Source organism: Aythya ferina (assembly GCF_964211825.1).
Source record: "Aythya ferina genome assembly, chromosome: 2".
NCBI classification, from domain to species: Eukaryota; Metazoa; Chordata; class Aves; order Anseriformes; family Anatidae; genus Aythya; species Aythya ferina.
Genome location: NC_140297.1, coordinates 43,351,436 through 43,370,698, shown reverse-complemented (window position 1 = coordinate 43,370,698; position 19,263 = coordinate 43,351,436). Strand labels below are relative to the sequence as shown.

Sequence of the window (19,263 nt, the reverse complement as noted above, 5' to 3'; positions counted from 1 at the left end):
AACTTTTAATTTAGTGTTATCTACCATTTCTATCTATCACCATGAGGTTCAAGTGCTTATCTCTTGCAACGTAGGATATCCATAGGGCTACAAAATTACCTTCTGCAACTTGTAGAAGTTATTAATGACTTGGTACAGGCTGCAGTTGAATCTAGACAAGGGCTACATTTGTTTTCTCACAAAGAAGGAAAACAAGGATACTACAAGTGAATAAATGTTTAATTCACGCCTGAATATTTCAGTAGCTTCCAAAAATCTTTGCCAAACTTGAACTGGGCCTGAATTTTAATGAAAAATGGGCTTTTGGGGGCTCTGTTAGTTAATTTTTTGACATTTTCAGACCTTCTTGTGACTACAGCGCTAACACCTTCTGTCAAAAAGAAAGTTTTTTTGAATATATTATATATGATGGTAGTAGTTATCAGGAACTAAAGGGATTAGAATTAGAAATGCATGTATAGTGTTGAATAGGGTTCATGCCCTGGCATAAACTGGAATAATGAGGTCAGCCACAATTCACACGGAGGCCTGAAAATAGCTTGTGATGGCTGTGGATGCCACGCCAGGGCTTTGATTAGCCACGGTGCGTAAGCACAATTGTGCAGGCTTGGCAGCAAAGCCAGCTTCCCTGTGCCAGCACCACCGCTCATCCACCCGGAGGATTTCTCCTCTGGGGGCCAGGCTCTCGGAGAGGAATTGAGTCACCATCAGCAGCAATCTCCCTCCTTCAGGAGGAAGGACGGCTCATGCATGTTCAAAACTTCTCCATCCTACCTATTGCAGCTTCTCCGGTGCAAGCTGGCATCGAGGAGTCAGCCAGGGGCTGAGACTGATATTAGTATGTTTTAATTGTGGTGTAACTCTTCAAATTTGATTCAAGCATTTCTCATGTTGACTGAAGTAGTAGAGGTAGATGCGGGTGCCTCAGCAGAGCTTTTTTACCTCAGGCAGAAAGGTCAAACCAACCGAAACTAACTTGGGTCCCCCGACACCCCCAAACCACCCATTCCCATTTTACCAAAACCCCAAAATAACACACAGCACAGCCCCACTGGGCACCGGGGGTGGCTTTGGGTTGAGGCACAGGAGGCTCTGCGCCACCTCTCCCCTTCCCGGCCCCAAGCGGGGAGCTCGGCACCGCTCCCCTGAGGGCCGCAGCCTCCCTCAGGGGCCGTTGCCCCGCCGCCATCTTCTGCCACCCCCCCTCAGAGAAGGCGGCGGCTGGCGGCGGGCCAGCGGCGCTGCGGGTATTAATAGGGGAGCCCCGGGGCCAAGCTCCGGTCCCGGCTGCAGCGAGGAGCAGGAGGGCTCGGCACGGAGGGAGGCTGGAGGAGATGGAGGGTAAACGCCGCGGGGCCGCAGCCGCCCTTCTGTCCCCCCTCTCCCCTTCTCCTTTTCGCTTCGGTGGGGCTGGGGGCGAGGTGCCAGGGGGTCGGGGCTTCGTGCACGGCTCCCGAGGGGCCCGGAGCTCCCCCGGGGGTGCGTGGGGAAGGGCAGCCGGGCTGCCCGCCTGCTGCATCGCTCCCTCGAGCCTCCCCTCGCTGAGGTGCTGCAGAGACGCGTCCAAACGCTTTAGGAAGGTGTAATGCTTGCAAAGACTGTGTTACAGTGTTTTTGTTGAAATAAATTATCTTTAAAGACTCGTGCTTTTTTTTTTTTTTTTTTTAATATATATATATTTTTTTTAATTTAAATTTTTTTAGGCGCCAGAATAAAACAGGCATGGCGCTACGGTGATTTGCTTTGGAGCAAGCAGTCTCAGGAAGGGAGAAGTTAATCCCCTTTTAGAAATGTATTAGCAAGTTAAATTGCTTACCTGCGTTAGCAGGGAGATCTAACGTTATTATGTAACGAAAAATAAAAGTTGGCCGTGTGTTAGTGGAAGTTGGGAATGTGAAAGACCTACGGCTAGCGCAATAATGAGGTTTCTGGAGAAGCTGGGAAAATAAGTGGCTAAACTGTGGTACCCCCCAGCTGCAGATATGCCATTACTTGCAAGGTTAAAAAATGAGGAATTCCTTGGTAGCGTAGAAACTTGTTGCTAAGCCAGAAAACAGTACAAGTGTTTGCAGGTGGCTGTGTCTTCTCCTGCAAGATTGATGCTCTTAAGAGCTTGTCCATCTATCGCAAATTGGGAATCTCTTATGGAAACGGTCAAGAAGGCTTGGGGTCTGCTATGTTTCTTTTAGTTTTATGCTAAGCATGGATGAGACTTTAAAAGAACAACAACAACAACAAAATTAACTCCTAAGTTGAAATAGTCTCCTAGTATAATTCCCCAAAGTTTAGTGTCTTGCATTTATGGGAGATATAAATCAGCAGAACTCTATTGGTGGAAAATCTCCAAATAATTTAATGTATCTGAAAGAAAGCTCCTGAAACTTAGCATTTAAGAGTGATAATTTCCCTTTTGCTTAATTTGCTGTAAGTGAATGAGCTTTGTAACATTGTATGACAATTTCTTAGGCAGTAAGGTTTGTGCTAGAGTGCACAGTAATGTAAGCCTGTACTGTGCACGTAGCAGTAGTGGTGCTGTGTGAATGGCAGCAGCTCCAAAAGTGCCTTCCAGTACCATTCATATTAATATCCTCTGACACAACACCAAAGATAAGCTTCTGGTGGTCACAGAGATCCCAGTATGCCTTTCCATTCAGTAACAGTGCAAATATTGCCCAAAGTAAGCTACCAAAAATCTTAATTTCCTTCCAAAACAAACTGCTTATGTTGGTAAACTGAGTGTAGCGATAATCAAATCCCCTCCCTTACTGCAGGTTCTTCACTCTTTTATTACCTTCCTCATCAGTAGTACCTGTAAGTGCAGCATGCTCCCCCTCATCAGAAATGCTTTATTTTCCCTGTCTTCTCTTCCCTTTGCCTTGGTGACTTGCTGTGTTTTGTGCCAGGCTCTGTCTGGTGAATAAAACCCACATAGGTGGGGTGGTGAAGGAAGTTGCGCTGGTCTGTGGCCATTGCTGGGGATGTTGTCTGTAGCCTTGTTCCTGAACTCAGGTGATTTGGGAAAAGGTCTTGCTCCTGTTATCCTGAGCTGTTGGAGAAGGGAAGATCTTGCTTTTTTTCTAGCAAGTATGAACCTGCACTTAACTACCCAGCAAGATCTGTGGTTTATGTGCAGTCGTTCTTCTTTTGGTACCAATTTATGTACTCTTAGCTGGATCTTGCTAAATCTGCACAGAAAAACATCAGGGAGAAAACGACTGAAGGGCACGTGCCTGTTGCAGCAGTAGTGTTGGGTTTGTTTTGTGCTAACTAGAGCAGCTGGCAAAGGGACACAGTTGCAGTGGAGCCATGAGACATGGATGTGCTTTCCCCGTGCACAGAGTTATCCGTGCTCTGGTTGTGAACGCAGTGGGAGTGCTCTTGGGGAGTGACATTGATTTTAACACCCTTAATGTATCTGAAATTGTGCGCTTGTGAGGTTTATCTTGGATGTTGCTGATTGAGCCCAATTTCTCTCTGACATTATCAGTGCTATCCGCAAGGGCAGCCTTACTGACTGCACAGGGATGAGTAAGAGGACTCTAGGCCATGTCTCCACTAACACCAAAAACTGCAAAGCCCCTTGGTTAAGCAGGGACCAAGCTGCAGGTTCCCACTCCTAGCTAGCTGCAGAAGCAGATCCTGACTGCATGTATCCTGCAGTCATTTGGCATCAGTGTAACTTTCTAAGGCTGTTTTGTCATGGAGAAAGCCTGGAGCATTCTGTATTTGGGGAGGAGAAAACAAAACAAAACAAAACAACCATGAGATGTTCCCTTGTGGGGCATAAAGGCTGAGTCTATTAAGCAGAGTCTCAAGTTGTAACTATTTCATCAAGTACAGCAAATAGAGTCAGAGCTGGAAACCACAAGAGGAAGGGAGCAGACAGCATTTGTGCAATATGCTGCCTTTTAACTTCTGAATTGCTGGCTTCTCAGTGCATGTATATGGCATGTTTGGGGTGTTACGTGACTTGAGTCTGCCAGCAGAATGGGGAGATGCGTCAGCAAACATTTATTTCATGTAAGACGTTGCCATCTCAAGCAGGTGTAATGTGAAGCGTGGTAGAACACTAGGGTGACTTTAAGGCTCGGGTAATGTGACACTAGGGGTAGTATTTTAGTCAGAGAAGAGGGATAGGGTCTCTCCTGGCCCTGGAGATCTGCTCTGGTTTAAAAAAAAAAAAAAAAAAAAGATACTAGGATCTTTGTGAATGTCACTTTTTGAGACGAAGGGAAACATAAATTTGCAAGAAATAAAGCTAGTATCAATTAAAGTAATTCTGCAGGAGTAAAATTAGTAAGAATGTTATTGGCAGTTAATGTTTAGCAAAGAAGCTCAATTTGATATTTGAGAAGTTCCAAAAATAATGTTTCTTTCGTCATTAAGGCATCTTTTAATTGTGATTATTTTCATTTGTATAAGTAACTTCTTAATGCATTGGAGGAATCTTATTCATACTGATTCAGCTATTATTGCCTATTAGACAGCTTAGATTTCATGTGCTGTAATTTCCCTGGCCTTAATTGTATCAAGCTGCCTGCTTCTGTTAAGGCCATTTGTATATCCATAAGCATTTAGCACATGTGCAAATGTGAGAAATGGACACACGGAAATACATCCCTTTGTATTTGTCTGTTTTCTCTTTCTTTTTTTCTTTTTTCTTCCCCACATGGTCAGATTCACGCTTGTCAGTCCTGATGTTCATCCCAGATGAGTACAGAAACCACCTCTTTAGGCTGAGCAAAACTCAAGAGCTAATTTTCTTCCATTCTTTTTCACTTCGTCTTGTCAAAAACTGTAGAGGTTGGTGGAGGTAATTGTTTGTAAAGCATTGATGGCTTAAGGAGACCCACGGGGACATGGCTAAATTGAGGCCATTCCCATTCTTTTTTTTTTTTCTCTTCCCTCTGTGCACACAAGTCGTCTTATTTTATGGGGCTTATACATGGGCAATGAGGGAATAATAAATTTAAAAGGTAAGTGGTGGTTTTGTGACATGTCAGTGGAGGTTCCTTCTGTTGATGGTTGTTGTTGAAAAACATAGGATTAGTCAAAGGATGTTCAGTAGTGATTTTCACCTGGTTCAAATGTATGTATGTCCATCTCTTTTGCCGTTTCTTTTGTATATGTGGTCTTGATTTTACCTCATGAAGAGCTTGTTGAGCGTTGGCAAATAGAGGTGTCTTTAAAGAATAAGTCACCGGACCAGAGGTTTTTTTTTTTTCTTTTCAGTGCCACAAATATGATGAGGAAAGCAGTTTTTAGAGAGACCAAGCTCTTTTGTCAGGGAAGTAGCAACAATTCTAGTTGGTTAAATCTAGATGATTTGGAACAACTTTCAGCTCTAAGGCTAGGATGCCCCAGTCCTTTGTCGCATCTCACCTTATGCAAGCCAAAAAGCCTCATAAATAGGATCTTATCCATTGGCAGATGTCAAGGTCTCAACAAGAAAAGTTGTGTCAAGGTTCTTGGCATTGCTCTCTTAGTTACACTGCAAGACAGCTTGTGTCTATTGAGCTTCTTATACTTATTTTTCTCAAGCAGACCCAAAGTGGAGGGACAAGACATCCTGTGACAGCAGAACTGCCAGAGGTTTGACTTGGTAGTAACCTAGGCTGTAGTCAATGCTGAACTGGCCTCACAACACATGTGGCGAAAACTTCTTTTGTCTTTGCACAAGATGCACTCATATCAGTTTTAGAAAATCTAAAACTGCCAACAAACTGTTGTGAAGCACTTGACCACAGATGATAACGGGCACAGCGTATAACCAGGCTGGGGCAGCTGGCTTGCAGAGGTGGTGATCTCCCCTTTGCTGGGGATGCCAGCTAAGGAAACTACCCTGGCACTGAGTGGCTCTCTGGACCTTGGAAGGTAAGCCAAGGATAAAATTAGCATTAGCATGGAATAGTGATTAATCTTCGCAGATTAGTAACTACTGCGTGATGCTTGTTGCTAAACAATTAAACTGACACCTTAATAGATTTCTCTAATAAAGTTGCTGTGCTGAACCAACCTGACTGGTGTAAGTTGTTACCCAGAACGATCCCGGCATATGATCACAACATGTACTCTATCATTTGGGGACTATTGAGCCCACTTTGATGCCAATATATCATGTTAAAAAGCTCTGACACTTGTCTGAAAGTCAGAAATCACTATTGTGCTGTTGCTGTATGTTTTTCTTTTGTACTGCATTTGCCTTTAGGGAATTGTCAGTGTATACAATGGAAAGTTAAAGAGGAAAGTAAAGATTATCACCAGCTTGCATAAGCAGGACCAATGGGTCTGTGACCTGGAGTACTTTTGGGCTGGTCTGAACAGGGAAAGAGAAGTGAACTGAAACGTGAATTTATAGCACAGTAAGGATGCTGCTGAAGGAATTGGTCTGCATGAGGTAGATTGCTTTGTTTTGAACGAGGTTTGAACTACTTTGCTATACATAAGATACTAATAAATTATGAAGGTCTACATGGGAGCTGGTTCAGAGGACCTGGTGGGCTGGAAAGTTACATCCTGATTTACAATGCACTACATTTCCTATGGTAGTAAATAAGGGTGTATCTCAGAGCAATGTCGTAGACATAAATTAGTGAACAATTATTATTATTATTATTATTTGTAGGAAACAAAATGTGGAAGTGTTTATGATATTAAGAAAAAGTGAGAGGGGGGGAAAAGTTTTGACTGCAAATTGAATGTAGAAGTAAAACTTTCTAAAAATAAATTTACTCTTCTTCAGTTTTTACATTTAACTTGCATTGAATCCCAGACAACTCAGTTTTTAGTAAATTACCGCTTTCTTAGTTGAATTTTCAAAGACTGGCATTAAAAATTGTTTATGTTATGACTAAAAATATAGTTCTTGCATGAAATTACAGGCTGTCATACACTCTTTTAAATCAAGTTGCAGGACTTCCATTTGAAGAAAAAAAAATAAAAAAATAAGCCTTCTATTTTCACTTCAATCTTCTCCAGTGGGAAGCAGAGATTGGATTCTTTACATTCAGTGTGGGTCACACACACATTAGTCATTTGCATTCATACTCCTCTCCCTGACATTGCTAACCCTGTATCCCATGCACGGTGCCCAGGTCTGACTTGAATGTTGCAAAAATAGCCACTTCCCCGCAGAAAAAGGAAAGGGCATGAAAAGTTCCTTATTAATAAACAACTTTTAATTAAAATAAAGGCTGTTTAATGTATCAGATGCTCTCTACTCTGTTGACAGGTGTTAGAATTTTGAAAATGTGAGCTGAGAGAATTTTGTTGGGGTCAGGGAGTTAGGATTTCCATTTCAGAGCTGGCATCTGCCGTTCCCCAGCTTTGGATCAAGGTGAATTCCAACTAGATGCTGCTTTTTTTCCTGACTGGAAATGTTACAGCATGAATCATTCCTTCAGTTAGTCGGTGAGGAATTGAAATGTCATTATTTTAATATTAACATCTCTTCCTGAGGTTTGCCTGCATAAAGGTTCCCAATTCTTGCTCCTTTTGTCTGCTTTTAATTTTTGTTGTAGTGTGTCCTGGTGAGACGTCCATTGCTGGTGCCCATCTCCAAGATTCCCTCTAATCTCCCAGCCTTTCCTTTAGGAATGGGAAGTTCAGGCATGAGGTGGAGAATAGGGCTCGTTGTGGTGATGCCATTCAGTGCTAGCGGTGTGCTCAGAGTCCGCTGAGCGGCCTTTGAGTCCAGACACAAGTGCTTTTGTCTTCCTCAGGCCTTGCTCTATAAAGGTCATTTCTGCACGTTCACGGTCAGAGGATTCCTGTGCAGACAGCTGTTGCAGACCCTCAAGATGGAAGCACCCAAATTCTTCCGTGTCCACAGGCTGTGTCTGTAAACCTATCATCCAGGAGGGCACCATGCTGAGGCAATGAGCCCTGTCACACCTGTGCATATATATGTTTTCACGTGGGTCTTTCCCAGGGCACCAAGTCAACTTGTATACTGGATTCTAGATAGCTGCATCTCTCTTACTTGCCAGCAGACCTGAGAAATCAATTTGCTAAGAAACACTGCATCTGCCTTAAAACTGGAGTGACTAGGATTTCAGTCCTAGAGATATCCGTCGCAGTGATTAAAGAAGTGTCTGTGTAGATTACTTATGCCAAGGGATTCTAGTAGTTGCATAATGAGACAAATTTGCATTTTAATATCCCGATACATGATACAGCACCGTAATAATATATTAAATGTGGCGGTATGGAGTCCCAGTGGTGAAGTTCCCTTGTTTTCTTTTGCTTGACACACTGAAAGAAAAGACTGACATCTTTTGAGTGAAGAAGCATGGCTACATCGTGCAGGATGAAAAATGTAAAATCCGTTTCTGATTGATGCTGGCAGTTGTTGCTGCTTTTGTTACAAAGCAGAAGCCAGTCTTTGGTTGAAGTCAGCCTTTTTCATTCACTTGAACAGCCAGTGGTACCAGTAGTATAAACTGAATAGGATTTGGTTCTTGCTTTCAAGCACAAGCCACTCTTTCACAACTACCCCCTTCTGTTTTTGTCACCTCCCTATGAGCAGTAAAGCTTTCTAGGCATTTTATGGTGCTCCCTCAATGTTGTCAGAATGTGCCAACTGCAGGGCTACAATTCCTTTTTTACAGTGCAAGAATGTAGCAGAGAAAGTTTCTATATGCTTACAGAAACACACACAGCTTTTTAAGTACTTGTTTCTTACATATTGATAGGGCAACATCTGAAAAATATTTATTTTTCTGTGCGTTATTTCAGCTCCAATTAATTTCTTTTCTGCTGGGAAAATAATATTGATCATAAAAATGAAATGTTAGTTGGGAATCCTTAAGCTTCTGTAATAGAATATTTTATTCAGGATGAAAAATCAGAATTATGAGCTTGATTTTGCTTTTGGTGAAGCCAGTGGTTAAATCTCCAATTACCTTAAATTGGAGCAGGATCAAGTCTTCTCTTTTGCAGAAGGATATCTTAAACAGTCAATAATCCTTAATCTCTGATTTAAGACACTTCCATTTGGTAAAGTTTTTGTTCTGTTCCAAGCCTGGAGCCATTTGGCAGAAATTGCTTTTGATACACTTCCTGGAAGTCTGTTTTCTGAGTCTGTTTAGGAGTCTGTTTCTGTAATCTTAAACGAAAAAGATATATTTGTTGCTGCCACAAGCAATATAGATTGTTTGCATACCATGTTGTTCATAAACAACAAAAAAAGGTACATATGGGCTCCACATGGAACAGATGACTGGCTGCATTCCCTTAATGCAGTAAGGTGTTGTTTGAGACAAAGATATGCAAATGAACTAAAATATTTGATTTTTTTTATAAGCATTTTATTCTTATTTGATAAAGAAACAGTAAATTATCAGCTTAGAAAAATAGTGTGAATGTTTGGATGCTGTACTTGGAGAAGGCATGTCATTTCACTTGAGTAATGTGACATGAGAAGTGAAACTTGAATGTTTCTTGATAACCATAAATTGGTCATGGGATCCTTTTTAAAAAATATGGTTAAAAAGAAAAGCAATTTAAACAATAGGCTCTGTTCTGGAAATTTCGACTTGTATCATCCACTTGGTTTGCCTCTTCAAGGTCTTTGCTGCAAGTAAGAGGAGACAAGTTCATTTTTGAGCAAAGAGGAGTTTAAGATTCTCATTAGAACTCTGGAAATCAGACTGTTATAAGTAGAGGATTAAGTATCATAGGATTTGCAGTAAAATCATGAGTATATTTATCCAACAGTAGTTTGCAGAACGTGAATACCTTTAGCTCGGAAAATGTTTATGCTTGCACCCAATTTAGCTGCTGATTTGTGAAACAGTTGTTTCTATTATTTTCCATTAATAACCTTATACTATGTTGTGGGGTGGAATTAACTCAGCAAATTCAGACTGAAATGGTGATTACCATTTTCTCACTATTTTTTTGTTTAGTAGCTGCAAGGTGTATTATTTCATGTACTGTAATGTGGGCTAAGTCCCCAGCTCTTTACTAGAGCCTTACACAGGTAAATTGCTGTTGAAATCAAGGCTCTTTTCCCTCCCTTCCTTCTGACCCCTCTGCTTTGCATTTCTCTTTCAAAGACTGTGTCTGAGGTCCAACACAGATGCTTTGGGAGTTAGGAGTGGGCTGTCACCCATTTCCCAGAGGATGTCTTCCTCCTGAGGCTCCACAGAGTATCCTCTGGAGACTGTAAAACTGTGTGTAAAGGTTAATAGATTTGCTTAACATACAGAGCTGTTGTTAGACCCATCATCCTAAAGACCTGGCAGGAAAAAAAGCAACCTTAAGTTCAGTGTTTCCTTTGCAATGATCTTAGAGGAATTCTATGAAAAGTCATGGAAGCACTGGTAACTGCTTGCTATGCAAACATGTCAAAACTGGTGCTGATGGAGTTACCAAAGAAAAGCCTTTACATAGCTCTGATTTTAGCAGAGACTGGAGAGTGCAGCAGAGGAAAAAGAGGAGTTAGTAAGCTCTCTTGCTCCAACATCTTTGGGAGATTTCTGGAGGAAAAAAAGAAAAAAGTTAGTACTAGTATCTGTGCTCTGCAAGAGATTATAATCTCCCATATAGTATTTTTCAAATCTTATCCTCTTTTTCATAGAAACAAAACACCATTGACATACATGGAGATGGTAGCATCTGAACATGAGCCAGCAGTGTGCCTGAGTGGCCAAAAAGACCAAAGGCATCCTGCCCTGCATCAGAAATTGCATAGTCAGCAGGACCAGGGAAGTGATCATCCCTTGGTAGGCAGTGCTGGTGAGATTGCACCTCCAGTAATGTGTTCGGTTTTGGGCCCCTCACTATAAGAAAGGTATCGAGTTGTTTGAGTGTGTGCAGAAAAGAGCAGTGAAGCTGGTGCAGGGACTAAAAACCAAGCATTATGAGGAGTGGCTGAGGGAACTGGAGTTGTGTAGTCTGGAGAAGAGGAGGCTGAAGGGAGATCTCATCACTCTGTACAACTAGGCTGCAGCAAGGAGGGTGTCAAGCTCTTGTCTCAGGTGACCAGTGATAAAACATGAGGAAGCAGTCTCAAGTTGCACCAGGGAAGGTTTACACTGGACATGGGGAATAATTTCTTCATGGAAAGGGTGGTCAGCCATTAGAGTGGACTGCCCAGGGAAGTGATGGGATCCTTGTCCCTGAAGATATTTAAGATACTTCTGGATGTGATATGAAGGGACATAGTTTAGTGATGGGAATTGGTAGGGCAGCTTGATGGTTGAACTTGATGATCTTGGAGGTTTTTTCCAACCTAAATGCTTCTGTGATCTCCAGATGGTAAGACTGAGTTTTTCTGTGTTTATATTAAGCTCTGGTTAGTACTTTATGAAGCTGTTTATACATAAAAGATTTGACTTTTAATCCAAAAATAGTTCCTATTCTGCCTGCCCAAAGACCTGGTCTCTTCCCATTCCTTAATACACGATGTTTTAGGTCTTGTAAAGTTGGCCTACTAGCTTGTCTTCTCAGAGAGGGACCTCTAAGACTTTAAAGCTGCAATTTCTATACGATGCCCCTGCTGTGGTATGCTAGGAATCATGATGTTCAGAACTGAGCTCTCTGATGTAGAGGATTTTCCCTCTTTGCTTGATGAAGATGGAATGTTGTTTACCTGCTAGTTCTGTATCTGTCCCACAAGAACATATATGCCTCTTCTACAGTAATATACAAAAGTTCTGTTCATCAAAATATTTCTCCTTTGGATCAAAAATAGAAGCAATTTTGGAAATGCAGAGGCTTGGTGTATCATTCATCATCCTATGCTAGAATTTCATTTGTAATATCCGTCCTAACAAGTGAAAGTAAACTGAATAGCTACTCTGAGTTACCATGGGATTAACAGGGTTTCTTTCAGCCAATGGACTCCGAAGATCTTCACTTTTCCAGACAAGAAACATTGTTCTTCTATATCCTGGAGATGAGAAACTGTAATTATGATGAGCATGATGAGTGTCAGACTGTCTTGCAATCTTCTGGAAACTCGATTGTTTGTTAAGACCTGTGAAAAAGCTCCCTTTCATCTGTGCTTTGCAACTGGAGGAAAAAGCAAAGCAGATGGTAAAGTTGTTTTGGGCATAGAATTTTCTCCTACATACATCCTTACCCATCCAACATCTTCACTGGAGCTTTGGCTCAAAAAGACCCTCCAAGGCAGTGCTGCCTGGCTACACAGATGGTAGCTATTCTATGGCAAGCTCATACAGATGCTGTCTGTAACCCAGGTAATTCAGATGTGGTAGTTACCGCTTCTCCTTTCAGCGCTATACTGTTTCAAATGTCTGTTCTCTTGGTATCTCCTAATGTCTCACTTTCGTCTTTATCCTCACGTTGATTAAAGCTGGAGTCCTGATCTCAGCATATGCAATCAATACATGAAATAGATACGCAGTTGCCTCTGTTGTCCAGTGTTGTATAAGCATCCTGGATGTGCTTTCAGAAGTAACGTAAAGGAGGGAGTAGCCATGTGTTTATGCAACACATCAGGATAGTACATCTCATGGATAAAGGTGAGGGATGTGATCACCAGTGGAGAAGTGAATACACAGGATAATACAGCAAGTTAACAGGTGGCTCAGGTCACTTAATAGGGTAAGGACAGAAAAGAAAAGAGCAGGTATGTGATAGTGATAGGAATCTCAAAAGGTTTTCTCTTTGTGGAGGTGGGGTCAATGAAGCTTTGCAAAAGACATGGAGGACTCTGCGATAGAACTGGCTGGTGGGAAGGGTGAGCAGAAAGATGTGGGAAGTTACATCATGGAAGAAAGGGGGAGCTTGAGGGCTGATGTGCAGGGAGATGTTTTCAGCTGAGGAAAGTGCTTATTATCTCACTTCATTTCTGTTTATCCAGCTGTATCATGTTCTAAGCCAGAACTGCATTTTCCTCCCAGGTTCGAAAGTGCCTTGCATGCTTTCGTATGCTAGAGAAAGCAGCAGATACACAGTAATAGCCAGCTATATGGTGTGTAGTACTAGCCTAGGTGTAAAGTAATACAGGCAATTTGCTTGTGATGTTTCCAAAGATTTTTCCACCAAAATCTAGGATTTTTGTACATGTGGAAAGGCCATGTGTTCTTTTCCTTACATTCACTGAATGATCAGCAATGAACAAATATTTAGTACTTTATGATTTAGTTGCCCAGGCCTTGTCTAACGCAGAGCTTTTTGTCTTACAGTTGATATTTGCAAACAGGATATGCTCCAGAAGAAAAAGAATGCTGTCTTGGTGGATGGGGTCATCCTAAATGGTCCAATAATGGACTCAAAAGCAGGAGAGAAGTTTGTGGAAGAGGCCTGTAAGATTATCATGGAAGAAGTGATCCAGAAAGCTAATGATGTCACAGAAAAGGTAAAGCACTATCTGGTGGCATGCTTCACTCCAATGGGCAGTTCTGGAAAACAGTGCTGAATGTGGTGCTTACCTGGTACCTTTATGACTTTCTTTTAGCTAACCTGTTCACTGCTGGTGTCTCCCTCCTACCTATCATTAGGTTTGTGAATGGCGGGCCCCGGAAACACTGAAGAAGATTCTTGATCTGGAAATGAGAGACACTGGAGAATCTCATCAGAAACTCTTGCAACTCTGCCAGGATGTTATACAATACAGCGTCAAAACCAGTAGGAATACAATTTCTAGTGTTGTCTAATTTTGTTGTATGCTAACCTAGGATAATGCTCATAAAGTTCTGTTATCTTCCAGAAAAAACAGGGGTTTAAATGTTTGCTTTCTACTTGCCTCTACAAGCATGCAAATATTTGGTTGGGTTTCAGTCGTTTGACTGAATGCTAGTCACCATAGGTGTCTATGATTTACTAAAAGGTATAATCAAAGGAAGCTAATCAAAAGCTAATTCCTGTAATGCCGTTGTTGTTCATGGTAGATTCTGTCCTTTTGAAGTCTTGTGAAAATTGCCTAGACAGGTATGATATAACAGTCTAACAAAGTAGATAAGAGAAAAACCTTTGTATGTAATTTCATGAGTGGAGTCACCTTTGTACAAATAAGGATGCACTCTTAGTGATGATTATCCTGCATTTACTACTGCTTTCTATGGAGCAATAGTCTTATAGGATGTTAATTTGCTGATAGGCAGTAATTCCTGTTCCAGACTCTGTGAGAAGAGCCTGCAGTGTTTTAGAGACAGTACATGACATCTCTGCAAGATTAGTTCTCTACAGCTAACCTTTCGGCAACATGTGAAGTACAATTCAATCTTAGCAAAAGAGGGATGAATAACATCTGTTCAGGAAGTAGTGTGCTATATCAGAAGCTCAGGATTTCAGATGCAACACAGCTTAGGGCGTATATTGGAAAGTGAGAAGGACATGTGATATAATAGCTGTGCATTTCCAGGGCACATTCCCTGCTACAGTCACTGTTGCTACAGTAAGTAAAACCATAAAATAATTTTGAAGGTGAACCTATGCCTTTGAAAACCATAGAAAAGTACTAATACTGATCTAAAGGGACAGTGCACTAATAATATGCAGATATCATTACTGAATTAATGGAAGACATTCTGTTTATCTCACTTTTGTAAATTGACTTCAAATTTCCATTTGTTGCACTGTCACTTTGGAAAGAATATTAAATATGAAAAATTTGCTGTGCAAATAGTTTTTAATCTAAGTATAAACATTTATTGAAGTCTCAGCTCTAATATGCATAGAGCCATACAGTTTATCTGACTTTGCATGTAGGAGTACTATGCAGTGGATTAAAATTTAGATGGTGACTCCATTGCCGAACTGACTTGCTAGTATAGTCAGCAATAATGTAGATTTTTCTCATAATTTAGTTATATCTCAGTGTTTTGAGGCAGGTAAACAATTCCTCTCAGCTTCTCATTCTAAGTCTGCAGCAAGCTTTTCCAGACTGTTACACTGCCTCCCTATACCAACACTGAGTCTCTGGTGGGAGCACAGGCACAGCTGCCTGGGATTGGCAGGCTCCCATATTCTACTGCTGAGCAAAACGTCTCTGAATGTCCATCACAGCCTCTAGAGACTGCTGGTAAAGGCCACCGTGCATACTCTGTTGTCAGTCACTTCTTTTTTGATTTGTAAAACTTGTGAATAACCCACATTCATTCTGCGCTCTATTTACGTCTTTCAAACCTTGTTTTGAGACCTGAAAAGGCTTGCGACTTTTACTTTCAAAGGTTTGTCTCTCCTGAAGAAAGGACAGTATGTCCATAAAATACTGAGAGAATGATGGAACGAATTGTGGTTTGCAGTGATCGGCATTCAGTTGAGAGAGCCTGTGATATATTCTCTTTTCATGTACATTCTGTCATTGCTTGCTTTTCATCTATATTTTCAGGTCATCCAAGATTTTTCAATCAGCTGTATGCTGGAATAGATTATTACTCATTAGTGGCTCGTTTCATTACCGAAGCATTGAACCCAAGTGTGTAAGTGTAGTTTTTTGTACTCTTAATGATGAATCTAGCATGCTTTTTGAAGTAACAGCTTCCTCCCTTCCCCCAGTCGTTTTCTGTTCTCTGTGTTTTTCAGTGTTATAGAGGAGAAGGTAGGAATTGTGCAGGAATTTAGGAAAGAATACAGTCTGGATTAGCTGAATAGCTCAGCGGAAAGTTGGCTAAGCTGATGATTTTCCTAGTTTGTGAATTGGGGCATAAGAAGAGAGGTCTTTTTTCCAACACTTTTAAACCTAGACTTTTTTCTTACTTAGTGCATAAAAAATATAAAAATGAATTAATCAAACTTACTCAGTTGTTTGCTTCCTTTGAAGCACACTGCACAGAGCTGAATGCAAATGATTACCTGTCTACTATTTACTTGCAGATATAAAGCCTAAACAAAAATGTGATTGCTGCTTGCAATAGATCATTATAGCTGAAGCTTAAGCATTGTGACCTATGTTAAAATCAAACTCAGATGTATTACTTTGAGAGTGGAACTGTCAATGTGATGCTGTCAGGAACTAAACAATTGCTCTTCTGTGTCAGATCCATGGTGTTTTTAGTTTAGAGTTTTACTGCTGATGGTGGTCTGCTTTTAATAAAGAAACCTCTAATTTTCGCAAGATTCTGTAGCATGAGTTGTGTAATCTTAACACCAATCATTATGCTTTTATTTTTGTTCAGATATACATATGAAGTATCCCCTGTGTTTCTGTTAGTGGAAGAGACAGTCATCAAGAAAATGATTGAGTTCATAGGCTGGGAAGAAGGTGATGGCATATTTAATCCAGGTAAGAACAATACATATTTTCAGGATGAGTAATGATAAACCATCTAATATAGTAATTCAGTGGACATTTGATTTGTGTAGGCCATTTGAAAACGCATGCAAAATCCAGTGATGCACAGATAAAACTATGACATCCAGGCTTGTTTTAGGTATTTCTAATAGAATGTGAATCCGATCAGCATCTGAATGAAAACTGTTCTAAATATAATTGTGTGGAAATAAATTGCTTGCAACTGAAGCCCTTCCTGAACTTCATAACAACAATACCAACAGCTTTATTGGACTGAGTCACTGGTTGACAGACGGAGCTGATGTAGTTGCTAGACACCAAGCAGTGGTGCCTAGAGGCACTGAAGTGTGTATCCTGGGTATCACATGTGGGAGCCAGAGTTTGTTTTAGTGGGTTTGTCATGAGTTTGATTTCTTTGAGTTTTGTTAGTTTTTTTGAAATGTTACAAATAGACCAGTCAAACAAATATTTCTTAAGCTTCTTGATTGGCCACAGTTTTCAAATGTTCTGAAAAGCAGCATTCCAATCCCGTACCTGGAAATAATTAAGTGTAATGATATTATTCTAAGTTATGTTGGATGTGAAGCTTTCATATCTAAGTTGGGGATGGGAAAATAAATTAAATGAGGAAATGAACTTAGTGCCAACCCTTTAAAAAAAAAAAAAAAAAAAAAAAACCACAAAACAAGGCCAGGAATTCAGTCCTACATGCAAGTGGTAGAAAAATAAATAAAATGGAATCCCCTGGAACATCTATGGAAAAAAATATTAATATGGATTTTTTATGTCAGATTTGATGTGTACTTTCAGTAGAATCCTTGCTTTAAATGCAGAAGTGCTTAATTCAAACTTACCAAGATACTGCCAATAGCTAAACAAATTGTACTTTTTAATGCTAGTTTTATGTAAGGTTTTTCTTATTTTGTTTTCTTTTTCTTTTAAGTAAATAAAAACTGTCCAAATCATACCTTGCAGACCTTTCAGATCTGACTCCCTATGGATTTTCTAATTTTTTTTTCTCAATTTTCTTCTCATAATACTCTGGCTGCCTGAGAGATCTAGACTCTGTTAGGTACAGCCACAGTTGAGCTCAGTATAGGCAGCTGTGCTGGTGCTGCTTTGGTGTCTATCAGAAGACCCTGTTGCAGGGTATTCTCTGCGAGGGAGGGTTGCTCTTACTTCTTACTACTTTAATCCTTACTTCTTTCGGAAATACCTCCAAGAAGTATTCAAACCAGCTGTTTCCATTCATGCTGAAGAGCCCATAGTTCTTATATCTGCAGGTTTTTGGGGAGGAATTAAGTTATTATGGGTGCATACTAATATGTCAAGTACTCAGACACCAGAAATGTGCTAGAATTATGGTTAATATGATAAACGTATTTCTCTTTCGGCAGGTGGCTCTGTTTCTAATATGTATGCTATGAATTTGGCAAGATACAAGTTTTGTCCTGAGATAAAAGAAAAAGGGCTTTCAGGTTTGCCAAGACTAGTCCTGTTCACTTCAGAAGAGGTAAAAACTAAAAAGCTTTTGTATTCATTTTAGAGCTTCTAACAATGAACTTTATTTTTCAATGGCTGCAAAATTATATTTGCCTATCTGATGGAGCCCTGGTGCAATGAGTTTGTCATCAGTGAATGATATGAAATATCAAAGCTATATGGAGAAGTTGGATGACAAATTTTCCTGCAGAAGCTCTCTTGTTAGACCACAACAACAGATGCTTGCATTCTTGGGAACAGCTGATAAAAGAAAAGGTTGTATCTGGGGCAAACCTGAAGATGAATGCATGTGGGATGTTATAGAGGTCTGCAGCTTTTGATTTCCCACAGCATAAAGTCTGGCAGGAACCATGTGTAGGTTTCAAATGTCAAAGCTTTTTCTTGCAAGTTTAATTTGTACTGAGCTGAGCACTCATGGACCTGTGAAATGGCTCTCTGCAGCTCCCACTATACCCTGTATCTGAACACAGATTCTCTGTGGTAGAAATCCAAACCTACCATGAAGTATTTTGGCAAAACCTGCTGGATCTTTAGACAGCTCTTTTTTAAATCATGGAAAAATGTGGCAAGTCTAAAGGGTTTTGAGTAATATCTGCCCTTGGGAAATAGAGTTACATTCATACATTTATTCTGAAGCAAATTTATTTTTTTTAGAGGCTCTTTTCTCTCACCTGTCCCTCAAATTTTATCATTGGATTAGTGCAGAAGTATTATTACAGTCTCCACCGTTCAAAATTCCCAGTGGCAGTGAGGACTTCATTGTATTAGGAAGTATATAGTTAGCGACACAGTTTTAGCTCTTAAGTTTTTTATGCCCCAAACAGTTTGCAGGGTAAGTAGGCAAGAGATGCTTATATTGAAGAGGCCTGAGGGACACAAGCATTGTGTAAGTTGCCCAAGACAGCATGTATATTCTGAAACTGAATCCAAATGTCCTAAAGTTGTATTTTTATGTCAATATTTTTCTTTCTGAAAAACATGCATATGAAAATGACATGCCAGTTCATGCTTAATTCATCACATTTCATCTTCAGAATAGCTCAGGTTGAAACCCTTTATTTTAATGCTTCTGAAATGAAGCATGGAGAATTTTCATCATAAACTAACATTTGATTTAATTGAAAATTTTAAATAAAAGTACGCTCTTACACAAAAACAAACAAATTGAATTTACTTTGGTATTTTTGCTTTACCAGAAAGATGAAAACCGTAAAACACAAAATTAACCAGAAAAAATAAATTGTTAAATTACTTGTGAGACAATGGTCTTCATCTGTTATACTTTGCTTGATTCACAAAACCATGTTGTCTTTAGTACTCAGTAATCATTTGCTATAAAACTGCCATATTAAGCAGCTAGATATTGTGACTGTTGTTTAATATCTCTAGCTCTTATTCTTCATTATAAGGGAGGAGATGTATGTATTCATGTATCCTTATTTTAGATTCATCTGTACTGAGTCCAAGTTATGTTACTTTTTGGAAGTTAGCTTAATTCAGATACGTAGTATTATTGCGATTATATTTAATAAATGGCCAACACTGAAAAGTAC

At 40.2% G+C, this 19,263-nt stretch overlaps 1 protein-coding gene and 1 long non-coding RNA gene across 4 annotated transcripts in view; both read left to right on the top strand.

The window, feature by feature from the left end:
- Positions 1–19,263, top strand: part of LOC311432298 — a 660,648-nt gene that overhangs the window by 5,123 nt on the left and 636,262 nt on the right. The gene's annotated exons all lie outside the window — the stretch shown is intronic.
- Positions 1,239–19,263, top strand: part of GADL1 (glutamate decarboxylase like 1) — an 83,594-nt gene continuing 65,569 nt past the window's right edge. For all 3 annotated transcript variants that reach the window (XM_084508858.1, XM_084508859.1, XM_084508860.1), the window contains exons 1-6: positions 1,239–1,341; positions 13,158–13,330; positions 13,473–13,599; positions 15,305–15,395; positions 16,092–16,198; positions 17,605–17,720. In XM_084508858.1, coding sequence (XP_084364984.1) covers positions 1,335–1,341; positions 13,158–13,330; positions 13,473–13,599; positions 15,305–15,395; positions 16,092–16,198; positions 17,605–17,720 — 621 coding nt within the window. In that variant the 5' untranslated portion in view covers positions 1,239–1,334. The remainder of the gene's footprint in view (positions 1,342–13,157; positions 13,331–13,472; positions 13,600–15,304; positions 15,396–16,091; positions 16,199–17,604; positions 17,721–19,263) is intronic.